At 47.1% G+C, this 20,456-nt stretch overlaps 1 protein-coding gene across 2 annotated transcripts in view; it reads right to left on the reverse strand.

The window, feature by feature from the left end:
- LOC115127421 (kinesin-like protein KIF3C) overlaps window positions 1-20,144 on the reverse strand; it is a 44,127-nt gene extending 23,983 nt beyond the window's left edge. For both annotated transcript variants that reach the window (XM_065016288.1, XM_065016287.1), the window contains exons 1-3: window positions 18,669-20,144; window positions 13,682-13,783; window positions 2,837-2,959 (exon numbers count right to left, since the gene is read on the reverse strand). In XM_065016288.1, coding sequence (XP_064872360.1) covers window positions 2,837-2,959; window positions 13,682-13,783; window positions 18,669-20,093 — 1,650 coding nt within the window. In that variant the 5' untranslated portion in view covers window positions 20,094-20,144. The remainder of the gene's footprint in view (window positions 1-2,836; window positions 2,960-13,681; window positions 13,784-18,668) is intronic.
- Between the last annotated feature and the right edge of the window lie 312 nt (window positions 20,145-20,456).

Raw genomic sequence — 20,456 nt, forward strand, 5'->3', positions numbered from 1 at the left:
CAGCTTAGCATAGAGCTACAAACAGTAGAACAGACATACTGCAGCTTAGTATAGAGCTACAACACAGTAGAACAGACATACTGCAGCTTAGCATAGAGCTACAACACAGTAGAACAGAAACATTGCAGCTTAGCATAGAGCTACAACACAGTAGAACAGAAACACTGCAGCTTAGCATAGAGCTACAACACAGTAGAACTCTGTCCATTCCCCCAGCAGTCTCCCACCCTCTCATTGGTCCAGTAGAGAGGTCGTAGGTCATCATGCGGTGTCGGAACACGGGCCAGGTTAGCGTAAGGGTTCATGGATGAATGTTTATCTCAAGTTCAGTAGTCATGTGACCTGCAGTCAGGATGTGTGATGTCATATCTGGGATGTGATTACCTTTAACCAGCATGCTAACAGCTAACTGATGTTATCCCACAGAGATGGATAGAGTCCTTTAGCGGCCAAAAGCCAGTTTTAGCATGAGCAGCACCATTGAGGACTTTCACCATTTTGAAGTAGTCAACTGGGTGGGACTTTCTATGGGTTAAGGAATCCGTCATGTCATGGTATGATCAGTCAATGAATTCAACTCCCGTGTGGCGCAGCGGTCTAAGGCACTGCATCGCAGTGTGGCCTGGGGTTTGATCCAAGGCTGTGTCACAACCGATCGTGACCGGGAGTCCCATAGGGCGGCACACAATTGGCCCAGTGTTGTCCGGGTTAGGGGAGGGTTTGGCTGGCGGGGCTTTACTTGGCTATTCTAAGGTATCTTAGTCACTTAATAATGTTAACATATCTTGCATTACTCATCTCATATGTATATACTGTATTCTATACTATTCTACTGTAGCTTAGTCTATGTATTACTCATCTCATATGTATATACTGTATTCTATACTATTCTACTGTATCTTAGTCTATGTATTACTCATCTCATATGTATATACTGTATTTTACACTATTCTACTGTATCTTAGTCTGTTCCGCTCTGACATCGCTCGTCTATACGCACAGTTGAAGTCGGAAGTTTACATACACCTTAGCCAAATACATTTCACAATTCCTGACATTTAATCCTTGTAATAATTCCCTGACTTAGGTCAGTTAGGATCACCACTTTATTTTAAGAATGTGAAATGTCAGAATAATAGTAGAGATAATTATTTATTTAAGCTTTTATTTCTTTCACCACATTCCCAGTGAGTCAGAAGTTAACATACACTCAATTAGTATTTGGTAGCATTGCCTTTAAATTGTTTAACTTGGGTCAAACGTGTCTGGTAGCCTTTCACAAGCTTCCCACAATAAGTTGGGTGCATTTTGGCCCATTCCTCCTGACAGAGCTGGTGTAACCGAGTCAGGTTTGTAGGCCTCCTTGCTCGCACACACTTTTTCAGTTCTGCCCACAAATGTTCTATAGGATTGAGGTCAGGGCTTTGTGATGGCCACTTCAACACCTTGACTTTGTTGTGCTTAAGTCATTTTGCCACAACTTTGGAAGTATGCTTGGGGTCATGGTCCATTTGGAAGACCCATTTGCGACCAAGCTTTAACTTCCTGACTGATGTCTTGAGATCTTGCTCCAATATATCTACATAATTATCCTGCTCATGATGCCATCTATTTTGTGAAGTGCACCAGTCCCTCCTGCAGCAAAGCACCCCCACAACACGATGCTGCCACCCCCATGCTTCATGGTTGGGATGGTGTTCTTCGGGTTGCAAGCCTCCCCCTTTTCCCTCCAAACATAACGATCATCATTATGGCCAAACAGTTCAATTTTTGTTTAATCAGACCAGAGGACATTTCTCCAAAAAGTACAATCTTTGTCCCATGTGCAGTTGCAAACCGTCGTCTGGCTTTTTTATGGTGGTTTTGGAGCAGTGGCTTCTTCCTTGCTGAGCGCCCTTTCAGGTTATATCGATATAGGACTTGTTTTACTGTGGATATAGATACTTCTGTACCGGTTTCCTCCAGCATCTTCACAAGGTCCTTTGCTGTTGTTCTGGGATTGATTTGCACTTTTCGCACCAAAGTACGTTCATCTCTAGGAGACAGAACGCGTCTCCTTCCTGAGCGGTATGACGGCTGCGTGGTCCCATGGTGTTTATACAATTATTAAATTGGCTGATTTCTTTTGATTTTCCCATGATGTCAAGCAAAGAGGCACTGAGTTTGAAGGTAGGCCTTTAAATACATCCACAGGTACACCTCCAATTGACTCAAATTATGTCTCAAATTATGTCAATTAGCCTATCAGAAGCTTCTAAAGCCATGACATAATTTTCAGGAATTTTCCGAACTGTTTAATGGCACAGTGAATTTAGTGTATGTAAACTTCTGACCCACTGGAATTGTGATACAGTGAATTATAAGTGAAATAATCTGTCTGGAAACAATTGTTGGAAAAATTACTTGTGTCATGCACAAAGTAGATGTCCTGACCGACTTGGCAAAACTATAGTTTGTTAACAAGACATTTATGGAGTGGTTGAAAAACAAGTTTATGACAACATGTATGTATGTAAACTTCCAACTTCAACTGTATGTAGTCTTAATTCATTCCTACTTAGATTTGGGTGTATTGGGTATATGTTTTGTAATTTGTTAGATATTACTTGTTAGATATTACTGCGCTGTCGGAGCTATCAGTACTTCGCTACACCCTCAAGAACACCTGCTAATCACGTGTAAGTGACCAATAACATTTGATTTGATTAGTGACGTCGACATGGGTGCGTGTGACGTGTGTATATCACTTGTCTTTGCTTTTATTGAGACACTTCAACAACAATACAGTTAATGAGAAACAATACCTTTAAGTCTCACCTTCGTGTGTGTGTTTTACCTTTTTTAGTTTCTTGGTCTTGGCCTCCACTTCCTGTTGCAGGGAGGAGAATGTTTCTTTCAGTTCTAGAGTCTCTTCATCCTGAACCATCACCTGCTGCTGAATCTCCCTCTCTCTACGACTCTACAATACAAACACAACTTTATTAACACTACAATACAAACACAACTTTATTTAGATATTATTTAGAATGACAATTCTCTCTAGAACTGTAGACCATAAACATAATATGTAATAACATGTCTGTAAAGAGAACTGCAGTGGTACCTGCGTAACACCTCAACACAGCAGTGGTACCAGCACCTGGGTGACACATGTAGGTATTACAGACTTTGTCAGGGAGAGGTTGAAAATGTCAGTGAAGACATTTGCCAGTTGGTCTGTGCATGCTCTGAGTGCAAGTCCTGGTAATCTATCTGGCCTTGTGAATGTTGACCTGTTTAAAGGTCTTGCTCACATTGGCTACGGAGAGCGTGATCACACAGTCGTCCGGAACAGCTGGTGCACTCATGCATGCTTCAGTGTTGCTTGCCTCGAAGCGAAGGCATTTAGCTCATCTGGTAGGCTCGTATCACGGTGCAGCTCGCGTCTGGGTTTCCCTTCATAGTGCGTAATAGTTTTCAAGCCCTGCCACATCCGACGAACGTCAGAGCTAGTGTAGTACGATTCAATCTTAATCCTGTATTGACGCTTTGCCTGTTTGATGGTCCGTCTGAGAGCATAGCGGGATTTTTTTCAGGCCTCCTTGAAAGCGGCAGATCTAGCCTTTAGCTCAGTGCGGATGTTGCCTGTAATTCATGGCTTCTGGTTGGGAAGTATACGTAGGGTCACTGTGGGGACGACGTCGTCGATGCACTTAGTGATTAAGCTAATGCCTGAGGTGCTGTACTCCTCAATGCCATTGGATGAATCCCAGAACATATTCCAGTCTGTGCTAGTAAAACAGTCCTGTAGCTTAGCATCCGCTTCATCTGACCACTTCTGTATTGATTATTATTATTATTGTGTATTGATATTGTAGAGTCACTGGTACTTCCTGCTTTAGTTTTTGATTTGTATTTGCCAAATGGAGGGCAAGGGAGCTTTGTATGAGTCTCTGTGTGGAGTAAAGGTGGTCTAGAGTTTATTTCCTCTGGTTGCACGTGACATGCTGGTAGAAATGAGGTCAAACGGATTTAAGTTTGCCTGCATTAAAGTCCCCGGCCACTAGGAGCGCCGCCTCTGGATGAAACCTGGGTGACACCTCAACACAGGCACAGACAGCATACACATGTTGTGAAAAGTTTTTATCTGCCTTAATGTTGTTGGACCCCAGGAAGAGTAGCTGCTGCCTTGGCAGGAACTAATGGGGATCCATAATAAACCCCAGGAAGAGTAGCTGCTGCCTTGGCAGGAACTAATGGGGATCCATAATAAACCCCAGGAAGAGTAGCTGCTGCCTTGGCAGGAACTAATGGGGATCCATAATGAACCCCAGGACTAGTAGCTGCTGCCCTGGCAGGAACTAATGGGGATCCATAATAAACCCCAGGAAGAGTAGCTGCTGCCTTGGCATGAACTAATGGAGATCCATAATAAACCCCAGGAAGAATAGCTGCTGCCTTGGCAGGAACTAATGGGGATCCATAATAAACCCCAGGAAGAGTAGCTGCTGCCTTGGCAAGAACTAATGGGGATCCATAATAAACCCCAGGAAGAATAGCTGCTGTCTTGGCAGGAACTAATGGGGATCCATAATGAACCCCAGGACTAGTAGCTGCTGCCTTGGCAGGAACTAATGGGGATCCATAATAAACCCCAGGAAGAGTAGCTGCTGCCTTGGCAGGAACTAATGGGGATCCATAATAAACCCCAGGAAGAGTAGCAGCTGCCTTGGCAGGAACTAATGGGGATCCATAATAAACCCCAGGAAGAGTAGCTGCTGCCTTGGCAGGAACTAATGGGGATCCATAATAAACCCCAGGAAGAGTAGCTGCTGCCTGGGCAGGAACTAATGGGGATCCATAATAAACCCCAGGAAGAGTAGCTGCTGCCTTGGCAGGAACTAATGGGGATCCATAATAAACCCCAGGAAGAGTAGCAGCTGCCTTGGCAGGAACTAATGGGGATCCATAATAAACCCCAGGAAGAGTAGCTGCTGCCTTGGCAGGAACTAATGGGGATCCATAATAAACCCCAGGAAGAGTAGCTGCTGCCTTGACAGGAACTAATGGGGATCCATAATAAACCCCAGGAAGCGTAGCTGCTGCCTTGGCAGGAACTAATGGGGATCCATAATAAACCCCAGGAAGGGTAGCTGCTGCCTTGGCAGGAACTAATGGAGATCCATAATAAACCCCAGGACGCGTAGCTGCTGCCTTGGCAGGAACTAATGGGTATCCATAATAAACCCCAGGAAGAGTAGCTGCTGCCTGGGCAGGAACTAATGGGGATCCATAATAAACCCCAGGAAGAGTAGCTGCTGCCTGGGCAGGAACTAATGGGGATCCATAATAAACCCCAGGAAGAGTAGCTGCTGCCTTGACAGGAACTAATGGGGATCCATAATAAACCCCAGGAAGAGTAGCTGCTGCCTTGGCAGGAACTAATGGGGATCCATAATAAACCCCAGGAAGCGTAGCTGCTGCCTGGGCAGGAACTAATGGGGATCCATAATAAACCCCAGGAAGAGTAGCTGCTGCCTTGGCAGGAACTAATGGGGATCCATAATAAACCCCAGGAAGGGTAGCTGCTGCCTTGGCAGGAACTAATGGAGATCCATAATAAACCCCAGGAAGAGTAGCTGCTGCCTTGGCAGGAACTAATGGAGATCCATAATAAACCCCAGGAAGAGTAGCTGCTGCCTTGGCAGGAACTAATGGAGATCCATAATAAACCCCAGGACGCGTAGCTGCTGCCTTGGCAGGAACTAATGGAGATCCATAATAAACCCCAGGACGCGTAGCTGCTGCCTTGGCAGGAACTAATGGGGATCCATAATAAACCCCAGGAAGAGTAGCTGCTGCCTTGGCAGGAACTAACGTGAATCCATAATAAACCCCAGGAAGAGTAGCTGCTGCCTGGGCAGGAACTAATGGGGATCCATAATAAACCCCAGGAAGAGTAGCTGCTGCCTTGACAGGAACTAATGGGGATCCATAATAAACCCCAGGAAGAGTAGCTGCTGCCTTGGCAGGAACTAATGGGGATCCATAATAAACCCCAGGAAGAGTAGCTGCTGCCTTGGCAGGAACTAATGGGGATCCATAATAAACCCCATGAAGAGTAGCTGCTGCCTTGGCAGGAACAAATGGGGATCCATAATAAACCCCAGGAAGCGTAGCTGCTTCCTTGGCAGGAACTAATGGGGATCCATAATAAACCCCAGGAAGAGTAGCTGCTGCCTTGGCAGGAACTAATGGGGATCCATAATAAACCCCAGGAAGCGTAGCTGCTGCCTGGGCAGGAACTAATGGGGATCCATAATAAACCCCAGGAAGAGTAGCTGCTGCCTTGGCAGGAACTAATGGGGATCCATAATAAACCCCAGGAAGGGTAGCTGCTGCCTTGGCAGGAACTAATGGAGATCCATAATAAACCCCAGGAAGAGTAGCTGCTGCCTTGGCAGGAACTAATGGAGATCCATAATAAACCCCAGGAAGAGTAGCTGCTGCCTTGGCAGGAACTAATGGAGATCCATAATAAACCCCAGGAAGCGTAGCTGCTGCCTTGGCAGGAACTAATGGGGATCCATAATAAACCCCAGGAAGAGTAGCTGCTGCCTTGGCAGGAACTAACGTGAATCCATAATAAACCCCAGGAAGAGTAGCTGCTGCCTGGGCAGGAACTAATGGGGATCCATAATAAACCCCAGGAAGAGTAGCTGCTGCCTTGACAGGAACTAATGGGGATCCATAATAAACCCCAGGAAGAGTAGCTGCTGCCTTGGCAGGAACTAATGGGGATCCATAATAAACCCCAGGAAGAGTAGCTGCTGCCTTGGCAGGAACAAATGGGGATCCATAATAAACCCCAGGAAGAGTAGCTGCTGCCTTGGCAGGAACTAATGGGGATCCATAATAAACCCCAGGAAGAGTAGCTGCTGCCTTGGCAGGAACAAATGGGGATCCATAATAAACCCCAGGAAGAGTAGCTGCTGCCTTGGCAGGAACAAATGGGGATCCATAATAAACCCCAGGAAGCGTAGCTGCTGCCTTGGCAGGAACTAATGGGGATCCATAATAAACCCCAGGAAGAGTAGCTGCTGCCTTGGCAGGAACTAATGGGGATCCATAATAAACCCCAGGAAGAGTAGCTGCTGCCTTGGCAGGAACTAATGGGGATCCATAATAAACCCCATGAAGAGTAGCTGCTGCCTTGGCAGGAACAAATGGGGATCCATAATAAACCCCAGGAAGCGTAGCTGCTTCCTTGGCAGGAACTAATGGGGATCCATAATAAACCCCAGGAAGAGTAGCTGCTGCCTTGGCAGGAACTAATGGGGATCCATAATAAACCCCAGGAAGAGTAGCTGCTGCCTTGACAGGAACTAATGGGGATCCATAATAAACCCCAGGAAGCGTAGCTGCTGCCTTGGCAGGAACTAATGGGGATCCATAATAAACCCCAGGAAGGGTAGCTGCTGCCTTGGCAGGAACTAATGGAGATCCATAATAAACCCCAGGACGCGTAGCTGCTGCCTTGGCAGGAACTAATGGGTATCCATAATAAACCCCAGGAAGAGTAGCTGCTGCCTGGGCAGGAACTAATGGGGATCCATAATAAACCCCAGGAAGAGTAGCTGCTGCCTGGGCAGGAACTAATGGGGATCCATAATAAACCCCAGGAAGAGTAGCTGCTGCCTTGACAGGAACTAATGGGGATCCATAATAAACCCCAGGAAGAGTAGCTGCTGCCTTGGCAGGAACTAATGGGGATCCATAATAAACCCCAGGAAGCGTAGCTGCTGCCTGGGCAGGAACTAATGGGGATCCATAATAAACCCCAGGAAGAGTAGCTGCTGCCTTGGCAGGAACTAATGGGGATCCATAATAAACCCCAGGAAGGGTAGCTGCTGCCTTGGCAGGAACTAATGGAGATCCATAATAAACCCCAGGAAGAGTAGCTGCTGCCTTGGCAGGAACTAATGGAGATCCATAATAAACCCCAGGAAGAGTAGCTGCTGCCTTGGCAGGAACTAATGGAGATCCATAATAAACCCCAGGATGCGTAGCTGCTGCCTTGGCAGGAACTAATGGAGATCCATAATAAACCCCAGGACGCGTAGCTGCTGCCTTGGCAGGAACTAATGGGGATCCATAATAAACCCCAGGAAGAGTAGCTGCTGCCTTGGCAGGAACTAACGTGAATCCATAATAAACCCCAGGAAGAGTAGCTGCTGCCTGGGCAGGAACTAACGGGGATCCATAATAAACCCCAGGAAGAGTAGCTGCTGCCTTGACAGGAACTAATGGGGATCCATAATAAACCCCAGGAAGAGTAGCTGCTGCCTTGGCAGGAACTAATGGGGATCCATAATAAACCCCAGGAAGAGTAGCTGCTGCCTTGGCAGGAACAAATGGGGATCCATAATAAACCCCAGGAAGCGTAGCTGCTGCCTTGGCAGGAACTAATGGGGATCCATAATAAACCCCAGGAAGAGTAGCTGCTGCCTTGGCAGGAACGAATGGGGATCCATAATAAACCCCAGGAAGAGTAGCTGCTGCCTTGGCAGGAACTAATGGGGATCCATAATAAACCCCATGAAGAGTAGCTGCTGCCTTGGCAGGAACAAATGGGGATCCATAATAAACCCCAGGAAGCGTAGCTGCTGCCTTGGCAGGAACTAATGGGGATCCATAATAAACCCCAGGAAGAGTAGCTGCTGCCTTGACAGGAACTAATGGGGATCCATAATAAACCCCAGGAAGAGTAGCTGCTGCCTTGGCAGGAACAAATGGGGATCCATAATAAACCCCAGGAAGAGTAGCTGCTGCCTTGGCAGGAACAAATGGGGATCCATAATAAACCCCAGGAAGAGTAGCTGCTGCCTTGGCAGGAACAAATGGGGATCCATAATAAACCCCAGGAAGAGTAGCTGCTGCCTTGGCAGGAACAAATGGGGATCCATAATAAACCCCAGGAAGCGTAGCTGCTGCCTTGGCAGGAACTAATGGGGATCCATAATAAACCCCAGGAAGAGTAGCTGCTGCCTTGGCAGGAACTAATGGGGATCCATAATAAACCCCAGGAAGAGTAGCTGCTGCCTTGGCAGGAACTAATGGGGATCCATAATAAACCCCATGAAGAGTAGCTGCTGCCTTGGCAGGAACAAATGGGGATCCATAATAAACCCCAGGAAGAGTATCTGCTGCCTTGGCAGGAACTAATGGGGATCCATAATAAACCCCAGGAAGAGTAGCTGCTGCCTTGGCAGGAACTAATGGGGATCCATAATAAACCCCATGAAGAGTAGCTGCTGCCTTGGCAGGAACAAATGGGGATCCATAATAAACCCCAGGAAGCGTAGCTGCTTCCTTGGCAGGAACTAATGGGGATCCATAATAAACCCCAGGAAGAGTAGCTGCTGCCTTGGCAGGAACTAATGGGGATCCATAATAAACCCCAGGAAGAGTAGCTGCTGCCTTGACAGGAACTAATGGGGATCCATAATAAACCCCAGGAAGCGTAGCTGCTGCCTTGGCAGGAACTAATGGGGATCCATAATAAACCCCAGGAAGGGTAGCTGCTGCCTTGGCAGGAACTAATGGAGATCCATAATAAACCCCAGGACGCGTAGCTGCTGCCTTGGCAGGAACTAATGGGTATCCATAATAAACCCCAGGAAGAGTAGCTGCTGCCTGGGCAGGAACTAATGGGGATCCATAATAAACCCCAGGAAGAGTAGCTGCTGCCTGGGCAGGAACTAATGGGGATCCATAATAAACCCCAGGAAGAGTAGCTGCTGCCTTGACAGGAACTAATGGGGATCCATAATAAACCCCAGGAAGAGTAGCTGCTGCCTTGGCAGGAACTAATGGGGATCCATAATAAACCCCAGGAAGCGTAGCTGCTGCCTGGTCAGGAACTAATGGGGATCCATAATAAACCCCAGGAAGAGTAGCTGCTGCCTTGGCAGGAACTAATGGGGATCCATAATAAACCCCAGGAAGGGTAGCTGCTGCCTTGGCAGGAACTAATGGAGATCCATAATAAACCCCAGGAAGAGTAGCTGCTGCCTTGGCAGGAACTAATGGAGATCCATAATAAACCCCAGGAAGAGTAGCTGCTGCCTTGGCAGGAACTAACGTGAATCCATAATAAACCCCAGGACGCGTAGCTGCTGCCTTGGCAGGAACTAATGGAGATCCATAATAAACCCCAGGACGCGTAGCTGCTGCCTTGGCAGGAACTAATGGGGATCCATAATAAACCCCAGGAAGAGTAGCTGCTGCCTTGGCAGGAACTAACGTGAATCCATAATAAACCCCAGGAAGAGTAGCTGCTGCCTGGGCAGGAACTAATGGGGATCCATAATAAACCCCAGGAAGAGTAGCTGCTGCCTTGACAGGAACTAATGGGGATCCATAATAAACCCCAGGAAGAGTAGCTGCTGCCTTGGCAGGAACTAATGGGGATCCATAATAAACCCCAGGAAGAGTAGCTGCTGCCTTGGCAGGAACAAATGGGGATCCATAATAAACCCCAGGAAGCGTAGCTGCTGCCTTGGCAGGAACTAATGGGGATCCATAATAAACCCCAGGAAGAGTAGCTGCTGCCTTGGCAGGAACTAATGGGGATCCATAATAAACCCCAGGAAGAGTAGCTGCTGCCTTGGCAGGAACTAATGGGGATCCATAATAAACCCCATGAAGAGTAGCTGCTGCCTTGGCAGGAACAAATGGGGATCCATAATAAACCCCAGGAAGCGTAGCTGCTTCCTTGGCAGGAACTAATGGGGATCCATAATAAACCCCAGGAAGAGTAGCTGCTGCCTTGGCAGGAACTAATGGGGATCCATAATAAACCCCAGGAAGCGTAGCTGCTGCCTGGGCAGGAACTAATGGGGATCCATAATAAACCCCAGGAAGAGTAGCTGCCTTGGCAGGAACTAATGGGGATCCATAATAAACCCCAGGAAGGGTAGCTGCTGCCTTGGCAGGAACTAATGGAGATCCATAATAAACCCCAGGAAGAGTAGCTGCTGCCTTGGCAGGAACTAATGGAGATCCATAATAAACCCCAGGAAGAGTAGCTGCTGCCTTGGCAGGAACTAATGGAGATCCATAATAAACCCCAGGACGCGTAGCTGCTGCCTTGGCAGGAACTAATGGGGATCCATAATAAACCCCAGGAAGAGTAGCTGCTGCCTTGGCAGGAACTAACGTGAATCCATAATAAACCCCAGGAAGAGTAGCTGCTGCCTGGGCAGGAACTAATGGGGATCCATAATAAACCCCAGGAAGAGTAGCTGCTGCCTTGACAGGAACTAATGGGGATCCATAATAAACCCCAGGAAGAGTAGCTGCTGCCTTGGCAGGAACTAATGGGGATCCATAATAAACCCCAGGAAGAGTAGCTGCTGCCTTGGCAGGAACAAATGGGGATCCATAATAAACCCCAGGAAGAGTAGCTGCTGCCTTGGCAGGAACAAATGGGGATCCATAATAAACCCCAGGAAGAGTAGCTGCTGCCTTGGCAGGAACTAACGTGAATCCATAATAAACCCCAGGAAGAGTAGCTGCTGCCTTGGCAGGAACTAATGGGGATCCATAATAAACCCCAGGAAGAGTAGCTGCTGCCTTGGCAGGAACTAATGGGGATCCATAATAAACCCCATGAAGAGTAGCTGCTGCCTTGGCAGGAACAAATGGGGATCCATAATAAACCCCAGGAAGCGTAGCTGCTTCCTTGGCAGGAACTAATGGGGATCCATAATAAACCCCAGGAAGAGTAGCTGCTGCCTTGGCAGGAACTAATGGGGATCCATAATAAACCCCAGGAAGCGTAGCTGCTGCCTTGGCAGGAACTAATGGGGATCCATAATAAACCCCATGAAGAGTAGCTGCTGCCTTGGCAGGAACAAATGGGGATCCATAATAAACCCCAGGAAGCGTAGCTGCTGCCTTGGCAGGAACTAATGGGGATCCATAATAAACCCCAGGAAGAGTAGCTGCTGCCTGGGCAGGAACTAATGGGGATCCATAATAAACCCCAGGAAGAGTAGCTGCTGCCTTGACAGGAACTAATGGGGATCCATAATAAACCCCAGGAAGAGTAGCTGCTGCCTTGGCAGGAACTAATGGGGATCCATAATAAACCCCAGGAAGAGTAGCTGCTGCCTTGGCAGGAACAAATGGGGATCCATAATAAACCCCAGGAAGAGTAGCTGCTGCCTTGGCAGGAACAAATGGGGATCCATAATAAACCCCAGGAAGCGTAGCTGCTGCCTTGGCAGGAACTAATGGGGATCCATAATAAACCCCAGGAAGAGTAGCTGCTGCCTTGGCAGGAACTAATGGGGATCCATAATAAACCCCAGGAAGAGTAGCTGCTGCCTTGGCAGGAACTAATGGGGATCCATAATAAACCCCATGAAGAGTAGCTGCTGCCTTGGCAGGAACAAATGGGGATCCATAATAAACCCCAGGAAGCGTAGCTGCTTCCTTGGCAGGAACTAATGGGGATCCATAATAAACCCCAGGAAGAGTAGCTGCTGCCTTGGCAGGAACTAATGGGGATCCATAATAAACCCCAGGAAGCGTAGCTTCTGCCTGGGCAGGAACTAATGGGGATCCATAATAAACCCCAGGAAGAGTAGCTGCTGCCTTGGCAGGAACTAATGGGGATCCATAATAAACCCCAGGAAGGGTAGCTGCTGCCTTGGCAGGAACTAATGGAGATCCATAATAAACCCCAGGAAGAGTAGCTGCTGCCTTGGCAGGAACTAATGGAGATCCATAATAAACCCCAGGACGCGTAGCTGCTGCCTTGGCAGGAACTAATGGGGATCCATAATAAACCCCAGGAAGAGTAGCTGCTGCCTTGGCAGGAACTAACGTGAATCCATAATAAACCCCAGGAAGAGTAGCTGCTGCCTGGGCAGGAACTAATGGGGATCCATAATAAACCCCAGGAAGAGTAGCTGCTGCCTTGACAGGAACTAATGGGGATCCATAATAAACCCCAGGAAGAGTAGCTGCTGCCTTGGCAGGAACTAATGGGGATCCATAATAAACCCCAGGAAGAGTAGCTGCTGCCTTGGCAGGAACAAATGGGGATCCATAATAAACCCCAGGAAGCGTAGCTGCTGCCTTGGCAGGAACTAATGGGGATCCATAATAAACCCCAGGAAGAGTAGCTGCTGCCTTGGCAGGAACTAATGGGGATCCATAATAAACCCCAGGAAGAGTAGCTGCTGCCTTGGCAGGAACTAATGGGGATCCATAATAAACCCCATGAAGAGTAGCTGCTGCCTTGGCAGGAACAAATGGGGATCCATAATAAACCCCAGGAAGCGTAGCTGCTTCCTTGGCAGGAACTAATGGGGATCCATAATAAACCCCAGGAAGAGTAGCTGCTGCCTTGGCAGGAACTAATGGGGATCCATAATAAACCCCAGGAAGCGTAGCTAATACATACAAATAGACAAAGAAGATTGACAAAGGTTGACAAACCAGAAGAATAAAAGGCAATTATTTGTGTTTGTGTGTGTGTATATTAATGTGTGTGTGTGTCTGTGTGTGTGTGTGTGTATTAATGTGTTTGTGTATATGTGTGTGTGTGTATATTAATGTGTGTGTGTGTGTGCATGTGTGTATATTAATGTGTGTGTGTGTGTGTGTATATTAATGTGTGTGTATGTACCTGCTCAGCGATCTCTTGTCTGCGTATCTCCAGGGTCTTCTGCTGTTCGTTGGTGTGATCCATGATGTTCTTCCCTCCAACCAGCAGCTTGCTCTCCATCGCCTAGTAACCACAACACACACACACCATCAGTTTCCGGCACACACACACACACACACACACACACACACACACACAGATACTGTACAGAGCAGTTGTTATGAAAGGGGATGGTACTGGAAAACGTCTTTACTGAAACGCTCTTTGTTTTGTGTTGCAATTTACAGTGCCTTGAGAAAGTATTCGGCCCCCTTGAACTTTGCGACATTTTGCCACATTTCAGGCTTCAAACATAAAGATATAAAACTGTATTTTTTTGTGAAGAATCAACGACAAGTGGGACACAATCATGAAGTGGAAAGACATTTATTGGATATTTCAAACTTTTTTAACAAATCAAAAACTGAAAAATTGGGCGTGCAAAAGTATTATACCTATCCAGACAGGTTAAGGGTTATACCTATCCAGACAGGTTAAGGGTTATACCTATCCAGACAGGTTAAGGGTTATACCTACCCAGACAGGTTAAGGGTTATACCTATCCAGACAGGATAAGGGTTATACCTATCCAGACAGGTTAAGGGTTAAGGGTTATACCTATCCAGACAGGTTAAGGGTTAAGGGTTATACCTATCCAAACAGGTTAAGGGTTATACCTACCCAGACAGGTTAAGGGTTATACCTATCCAGACAGGTTAAGGGTTATACCTATCCAGACAGGTTAAGGGTTATACCTATCCAGACAGGTTAAGGGTTATACCTATCCAGACACCTGAAACCCCACCTCTTTAAGGAATACCTAGGATAGGATAAAGTAATCCTTCTCACCCCCTTAAAAGACCTAGATGCACTATTGTAAAGTGGCTGTTCCACTGGATGTCATAAGGTGAAAGTTATACTATCCAGAAGGTTAAGGCTACCTGGATCCAAGAGGTTAAGGGTTATAAATGACTTAAATGTAAATGTTAAGGGTTAAGGGTTATACCTATCCAGACAGGATAAGGGTTATACCTATCCAGACAGGTTAAGGGTTATACCTATCCAGACAGGTTAAGGGTTATACCTATCCAGACAGGTTAAGGGTTAAGGGTTAAGGGTTATACCTATCCAGACAGGTTAAGGGTTATACCTACCCAGACAGGTTAAGGGTTATACCTATCCAGACAGGTTAAGGGTTATACCTATCCAGACAGGTTAAGGGTTATACCTATCCAGACAGGTTAAGGGTTATACCTATCCAGACAGGTTAAGGGTTATACCTATCCAGACAGGTTAAGGGTTAAGGGTTATATCTATCCAGACAGGTTAAGGGTTATACCTACCCAGACAGGTTAAGGGTTATACCTATCCAGACAGGTTAAGGGTTATACCTATCCAGACAGGTTAAGGGTTATACCTATCCAGACAGGTTAAGGGTTATACCTATCCAGACAGGTTAAGGGTTAAGGGTTATACCTATCCAGACAGGTTAAGGGTTATACCTACCCAGACAGGTTAAGGGTTATACCTATCCAGACAGGTTAAGGGTTAAGGGTTATACCTATCCAGACAGGTTAAGGGTTAAGGGTTATACCTATCCAGACAGGTTAAGGGTTAAGGGTTAAGGGTTATACCTATCCAGACAGGTTAAGGGTTAAGGGTTATACCTATCCAGACAGGTTAAGGGTTATACTTATCCAGACAGGTTAAGGGTTATACCTATCCAGACAGGTTAAGGGTTATACCTATCCAGACAGGTTAAGGGTTATACCTATCCAGACAGGTTAAGGGTTATACCTATCCAGACAGGTTAAGGGTTATACCTATCCAGACAGGTTAAGGGTTATACCTATCCAGACAGGTTAAGGGTTATACCTATCCAGACAGGTTAAGGGTTATACCTATCCAGACAGGTTAAGGGTTATACCTACCCAGACAGGATAAGGGTTATACCTATCCAGACAGGTTAAGGGTTATACCTATCCAGACAGGTTAAGGGTTATACCTACCCAGACAGGTTAAGGGTTAAGGGTTATACCTATCCAGACAGGTTAAGGGTTAAGGGTTATACCTATCCAGACAGGTTAAGGGTTAAGGGTTATACCTATCCAGACAGGTTAAGGGTTATACCTACCCAGACAGGTTAAGGGTTATACCTATCCAGACAGGTTAAGGGTTATACCTATCCAGACAGGTTAAGGGTTATACCTATCCAGACAGGTTAAGGGTTATACCTATCCAGACAGGTTAAGGGTTATACCTACCCAGACAGGTTAAGGGTTATACCTACCCAGACAGGTTAAGGGTTAAGGGTTAAGGGTTATACCTATCCAGACAGGTTAAGGGTTAAGGGTTATACCTACCCAGACAGGTTAAGGGTTATACCTATCCAGACAGGTTAAGGGTTAAGGGTTATACCTATCCAGACAGGTTAAGGGTTATACCTACCCAGACAGGTTAAGGGTTATACCTATCCAGACAGGTTAAGGGTTATACCTACCCAGACAGGTTAAGGGTTATACCTATCCAGACAGGTTAAGGGTTATACCTACCCAGACAGGTTAAGGGTTATACCTACCCAGACAGGTTAAGGGTTATACCTATCCAGACAGATTAAGGGTTAAGGGTTATACCTATCCAGACAGGTTAAGGGTTATACCTACCCAGACAGGTTAAGGGTTATACCTATCCAGACAGGTTAAGGGTTATACCTACCCAGACAGGTTAAGGGTTATACCTATCCAGACAGGTTAAGGGTTATACCTATCCAGACAGGTTAAGGGTTATACCTATCCAGACAGGTTAAGGGTTATACCTATCCAGACAGGTTAAGGGTTAAGGGTTATACCTATCCAGACAGGTTAAGGGTTAAGGGTTATACCTAACCAGACAGGTTAAGGGTTAAGGGTTATACCTATCCAGACAGGTTAAGGGTTAAGGGTTATACCTATCCAGACAGGTTAAGGGTTATACCTATCCAGACAGGTTAAGGGTTATACCTACCCAGACAGGTTAAGGGTTATACCTATCCAGACAGGATAAGGGTTATACCTATCCAGACAGGTTAAGGGTTATACCTATCCAGACAGGTTAAGGGTTATACCTATCCAGACAGGTTAAGGGTTATACCTATCCAGACAGGTTAACTAGCTAGTAGCCAGTTAGCCACTGCTAGTGGTCATCACCGTTAACTTGGACACCATCCAGCCTCAGCTTGGTCAATACCTGCCAGTCTGCACAGCACGATATCAACCCAGAGCATATCGGACTGCTTTTCTCTACCACATCTCCGGATTCCTACTGCAAGCTCTGGACCATTACACCTTTCCAGAAATAAGTCTCTCACCATTGCCGCTTGTTAATGACCCCCCTTAGCCCCCAGCTGTGCCCTGGACACCATATGTGAATTGATTGCCCCCCCATCTATCTTCAGAGTTCGAACTGTTAGGTGACCTAAACTAGGATATGCTTAATAACACCCCGGCCATCCTACAATCTAAGCTAGATGCCCTCAATCTCACACAAATTATCAAGGAATCTACCAGGTACAACCCTAAATCCATAAACATGGGCACCCTCATAGATGTCATCCTGACCAACTGGCCCTCCAAATACACCTCTGCTGTCTTCAACCAGGATCTCAGTGATCACTGCCTCATTGCCTGCATCCGCTATGGACCCGCGGTCAAACGACCACCCCTCATCACTGTCAAACGCTCCCTAAAACACTCCAGGGAGAAGGCCTTTCTAATCGACCTGTCCAGGGTATCCTGGTAGGATATTGACCTCATCCCGTCCGTAGATGATCCCTGGTCTTTCTTTAAAAGTGCCTTCCTAACCATCTTAAATAAGCATGCCCCATTCAAAAAATGTAGAACTAGGAATAGATATAGTCCTTGGTTCACTCCAGGCCTGACTTGACCAGCACAAAAACATCCTGTGGCGTATTGCATTAGCATCGAATAGTCCCCGCGATATGCAACTTTTCAGGAACCAATATACACAGTCAGTTAGGAAAGCTAAGGCTAGCTTTTTCAAACAGAAATGTGCATCCTGTAGCACTAATTCCTAAAGGATTTGGGACACTGTAAAGTCCATGGAGAATAAGAGCACCTCCTCCCAGCTGCCCACTGCACTCGGATACATAAATCTACGATAATCGATCATTTCAAAAAGCATCTTTCTACAGCTGGCCATGCTTTCCACCTGGCTCGTAAAACTAAATGCATGCTCTTTAACCGATCGCTGCTCTCACCCACCCGCCCATCCAGCATCACTACTCTGGATGGCTCTGACTTAGAATACGTGGACAACTACAAATACCTAGGTGTCTGGATAGACTGTAAACTCTCCTTCCAGACTCACATTAACTGGGTTGCTTCTAATGGGGGTTCTGGTTCTGAAGTATAAAAATAGCAGATCCGTACCACATTGGGTGAGGCGGATGCAGGAGAGTATATTCAGTCCATAGATGGAAATTGGGATTAAAATATATATGACATATATATGGGGGAAAAACGAGGAAAACAATTACTGACACGGGACACGCCATCTTGGATCTAATTAGGGTTAGGTTCAGAACAAAGACTGTGCAGTAATTAGGTTCAGAACAAACAGTGTAGTAATTGGGGTTAGGTTCAGTAGTAATTGGGGTTAGGTTCAGTAGTAATTGGGGTTAGGTTCAGTAGTAATTGGGGTTAGGTTCAGTAGTAATTGGGGTTAGGTTCAGTAGTAATTGGGGTTAGGTTCAGTAGTAATTGGGGTTAGGTTCAGTAGTAATTGGGGTTAGGTTCAGAACAGGTGTAGTGGGGAGTGTTGAAGTGACCTAATCTCCAGATCATCAGATTAACCACCAGCCTTAAATCTGACACATTGGGATTACGCTGACACAACACCGTGTGTGTGTGTGTGTGTGTGTGTGTGTGTGTGTGTGTGTGTGTGTGTGTGTGTGTGTGTGTGTGTGCGGTACCTTGTACTTGGCAGTGAGCTGCTCGGTGGCATCCCACTCCTTCTTCAGATCTCCCATCATCCTCTCCTTCTCTCCCAAAAGCCTCTGCTTCTCCTCAGCCAATAGTGATCCGTCTTCTCTGATGGCCTCCTTCTCCTCTTCAAGCCTCCCCTCCTGCAGCGTCCTCTCCTTCTCCACCTCCTCATCCCCTTCTCCGTCCCAGCCCTCCTCCCCTTCCTCCTTCCTGTGTTTGCCCCTCCCTTCCCTGTGGCTGAGCTGTGCGCGGAGCCATGCAATCTCCTTCTGGAACTCTCTGAGCAGGGCGTCTTTAGGGTCTTCGTTAACTCTTGGCTGGTTCTGGATGTTTTTAGCTCTGTTAGCGTAGCGAAGCGTCGTGAGGGTCTCCTCGTAGTGTTGGGGGGCGGGGCCTAGCGTAGCCACCATCACCGTCTTGGCGTTGCCCCCCAGGGAGTCCTGTAATAACCGTGTCAATTTGGAGTCCCGGTACGGAACGTGGCCGCTACGCCCGTCTGCCAGTGCTGAGATCACGTTTCCTAGCGCCGACAGAGACAGGTTGATCTTGGCCGCTTCTTTCAGGCGTTCTCCGTGGACGCCCGTCTTGGCCTGCCGCTCGCTGCCCGCCAGGTCAACCAGGTTGAGCCGGCCAACCCTGATGTGCTGCCGTCCATCTGGCCCCGGCAGGGAACACTCCACCGTGATGAGGAACAGGGTGTGGGAACGGGAAGAGTGTTCGTTCATGTCTGTTGCTCCCACCGAGCGCACCTGGTTCCCTAAGTTCATCAGCTCCTGTATCTCCTTCACGCTCTTACACACGCACGACGTCAGGTCACGCACATACACCCCACTCTCCGGGCTCTCTCTCAGCTCCAGGGTGTGGTGGGTGTGAGTGTGCACGTTGGGGACATGAGGTGCGTGCATGTTGGGATCCAATAGATCCCTGATCTCCTCTCGGTAGATCTCCAGGTAAGAGGCTCTGACCAGGTACTGGCGGTCGGCGGAGGAGCGGGAGATCTGGGTGAAGACGTGTTCGAAGGCGTTGGGGATGACGCCCCGCCTCTCTGGCTCTAGCCACACCCCCTGCATGGTGTAGGTCTTCCCGGTACCCGTTTGGCCGTAGGCGAAGATGGTTCCGTTAAACCCGTCTAGGACGGAATCGATCAGCGGCCGCACCGTCTCATCATAAAGATCACGCTGTTTAGACGAGGGGTCGTACACAGAGTCGAACGTAAACGTCTTACGAGGCTCGCCGGGCGGACCGTGAGGGTTCCATAAGACCACCTGACCCAGACGCATGTCCATTTCTACGATCCCGCCCACTCCTCCCGGTGTCCGGGTAACACCAGCCGCTGCCGCCTCCTCTTTCCGGTTTAACGGGCGACAGCGGATTACTACCTTCACCGTCTCACTACTCTTCACCTTAGACATCAGGACTATGAGTTATTATCTACTACTGTCAGGACTATGAGTTATTATCTATTACTGTCAGGACTATGAGTTATTATCTATTACTGTCAGGACTATGAGTTATTATCTATTACTGTCAGGACTATGAGTTATTATCTATTACTGTCAGGACTATGAGTTATTATCTACTACTGTCAGGACTATGAGTTATTATCTATTACTGTCAGGACTGAGTTATTATCTATTACTGTCAGGACTATGAGTTATTATCTATTACTGTCAGGACTATGAGTTATTATCTATTACTGGTTATTATCTATTACTGTCAGGACTATGAGTTATTATCTACTACTGGTTATTATCTATTACTGTCAGGACTATGAG

The sequence above is a fragment of the Oncorhynchus nerka genome, unplaced genomic scaffold (assembly GCF_034236695.1).
Source record: "Oncorhynchus nerka isolate Pitt River unplaced genomic scaffold, Oner_Uvic_2.0 unplaced_scaffold_1057, whole genome shotgun sequence".
NCBI lineage: Eukaryota > Metazoa > Chordata > Actinopteri > Salmoniformes > Salmonidae > Oncorhynchus > Oncorhynchus nerka.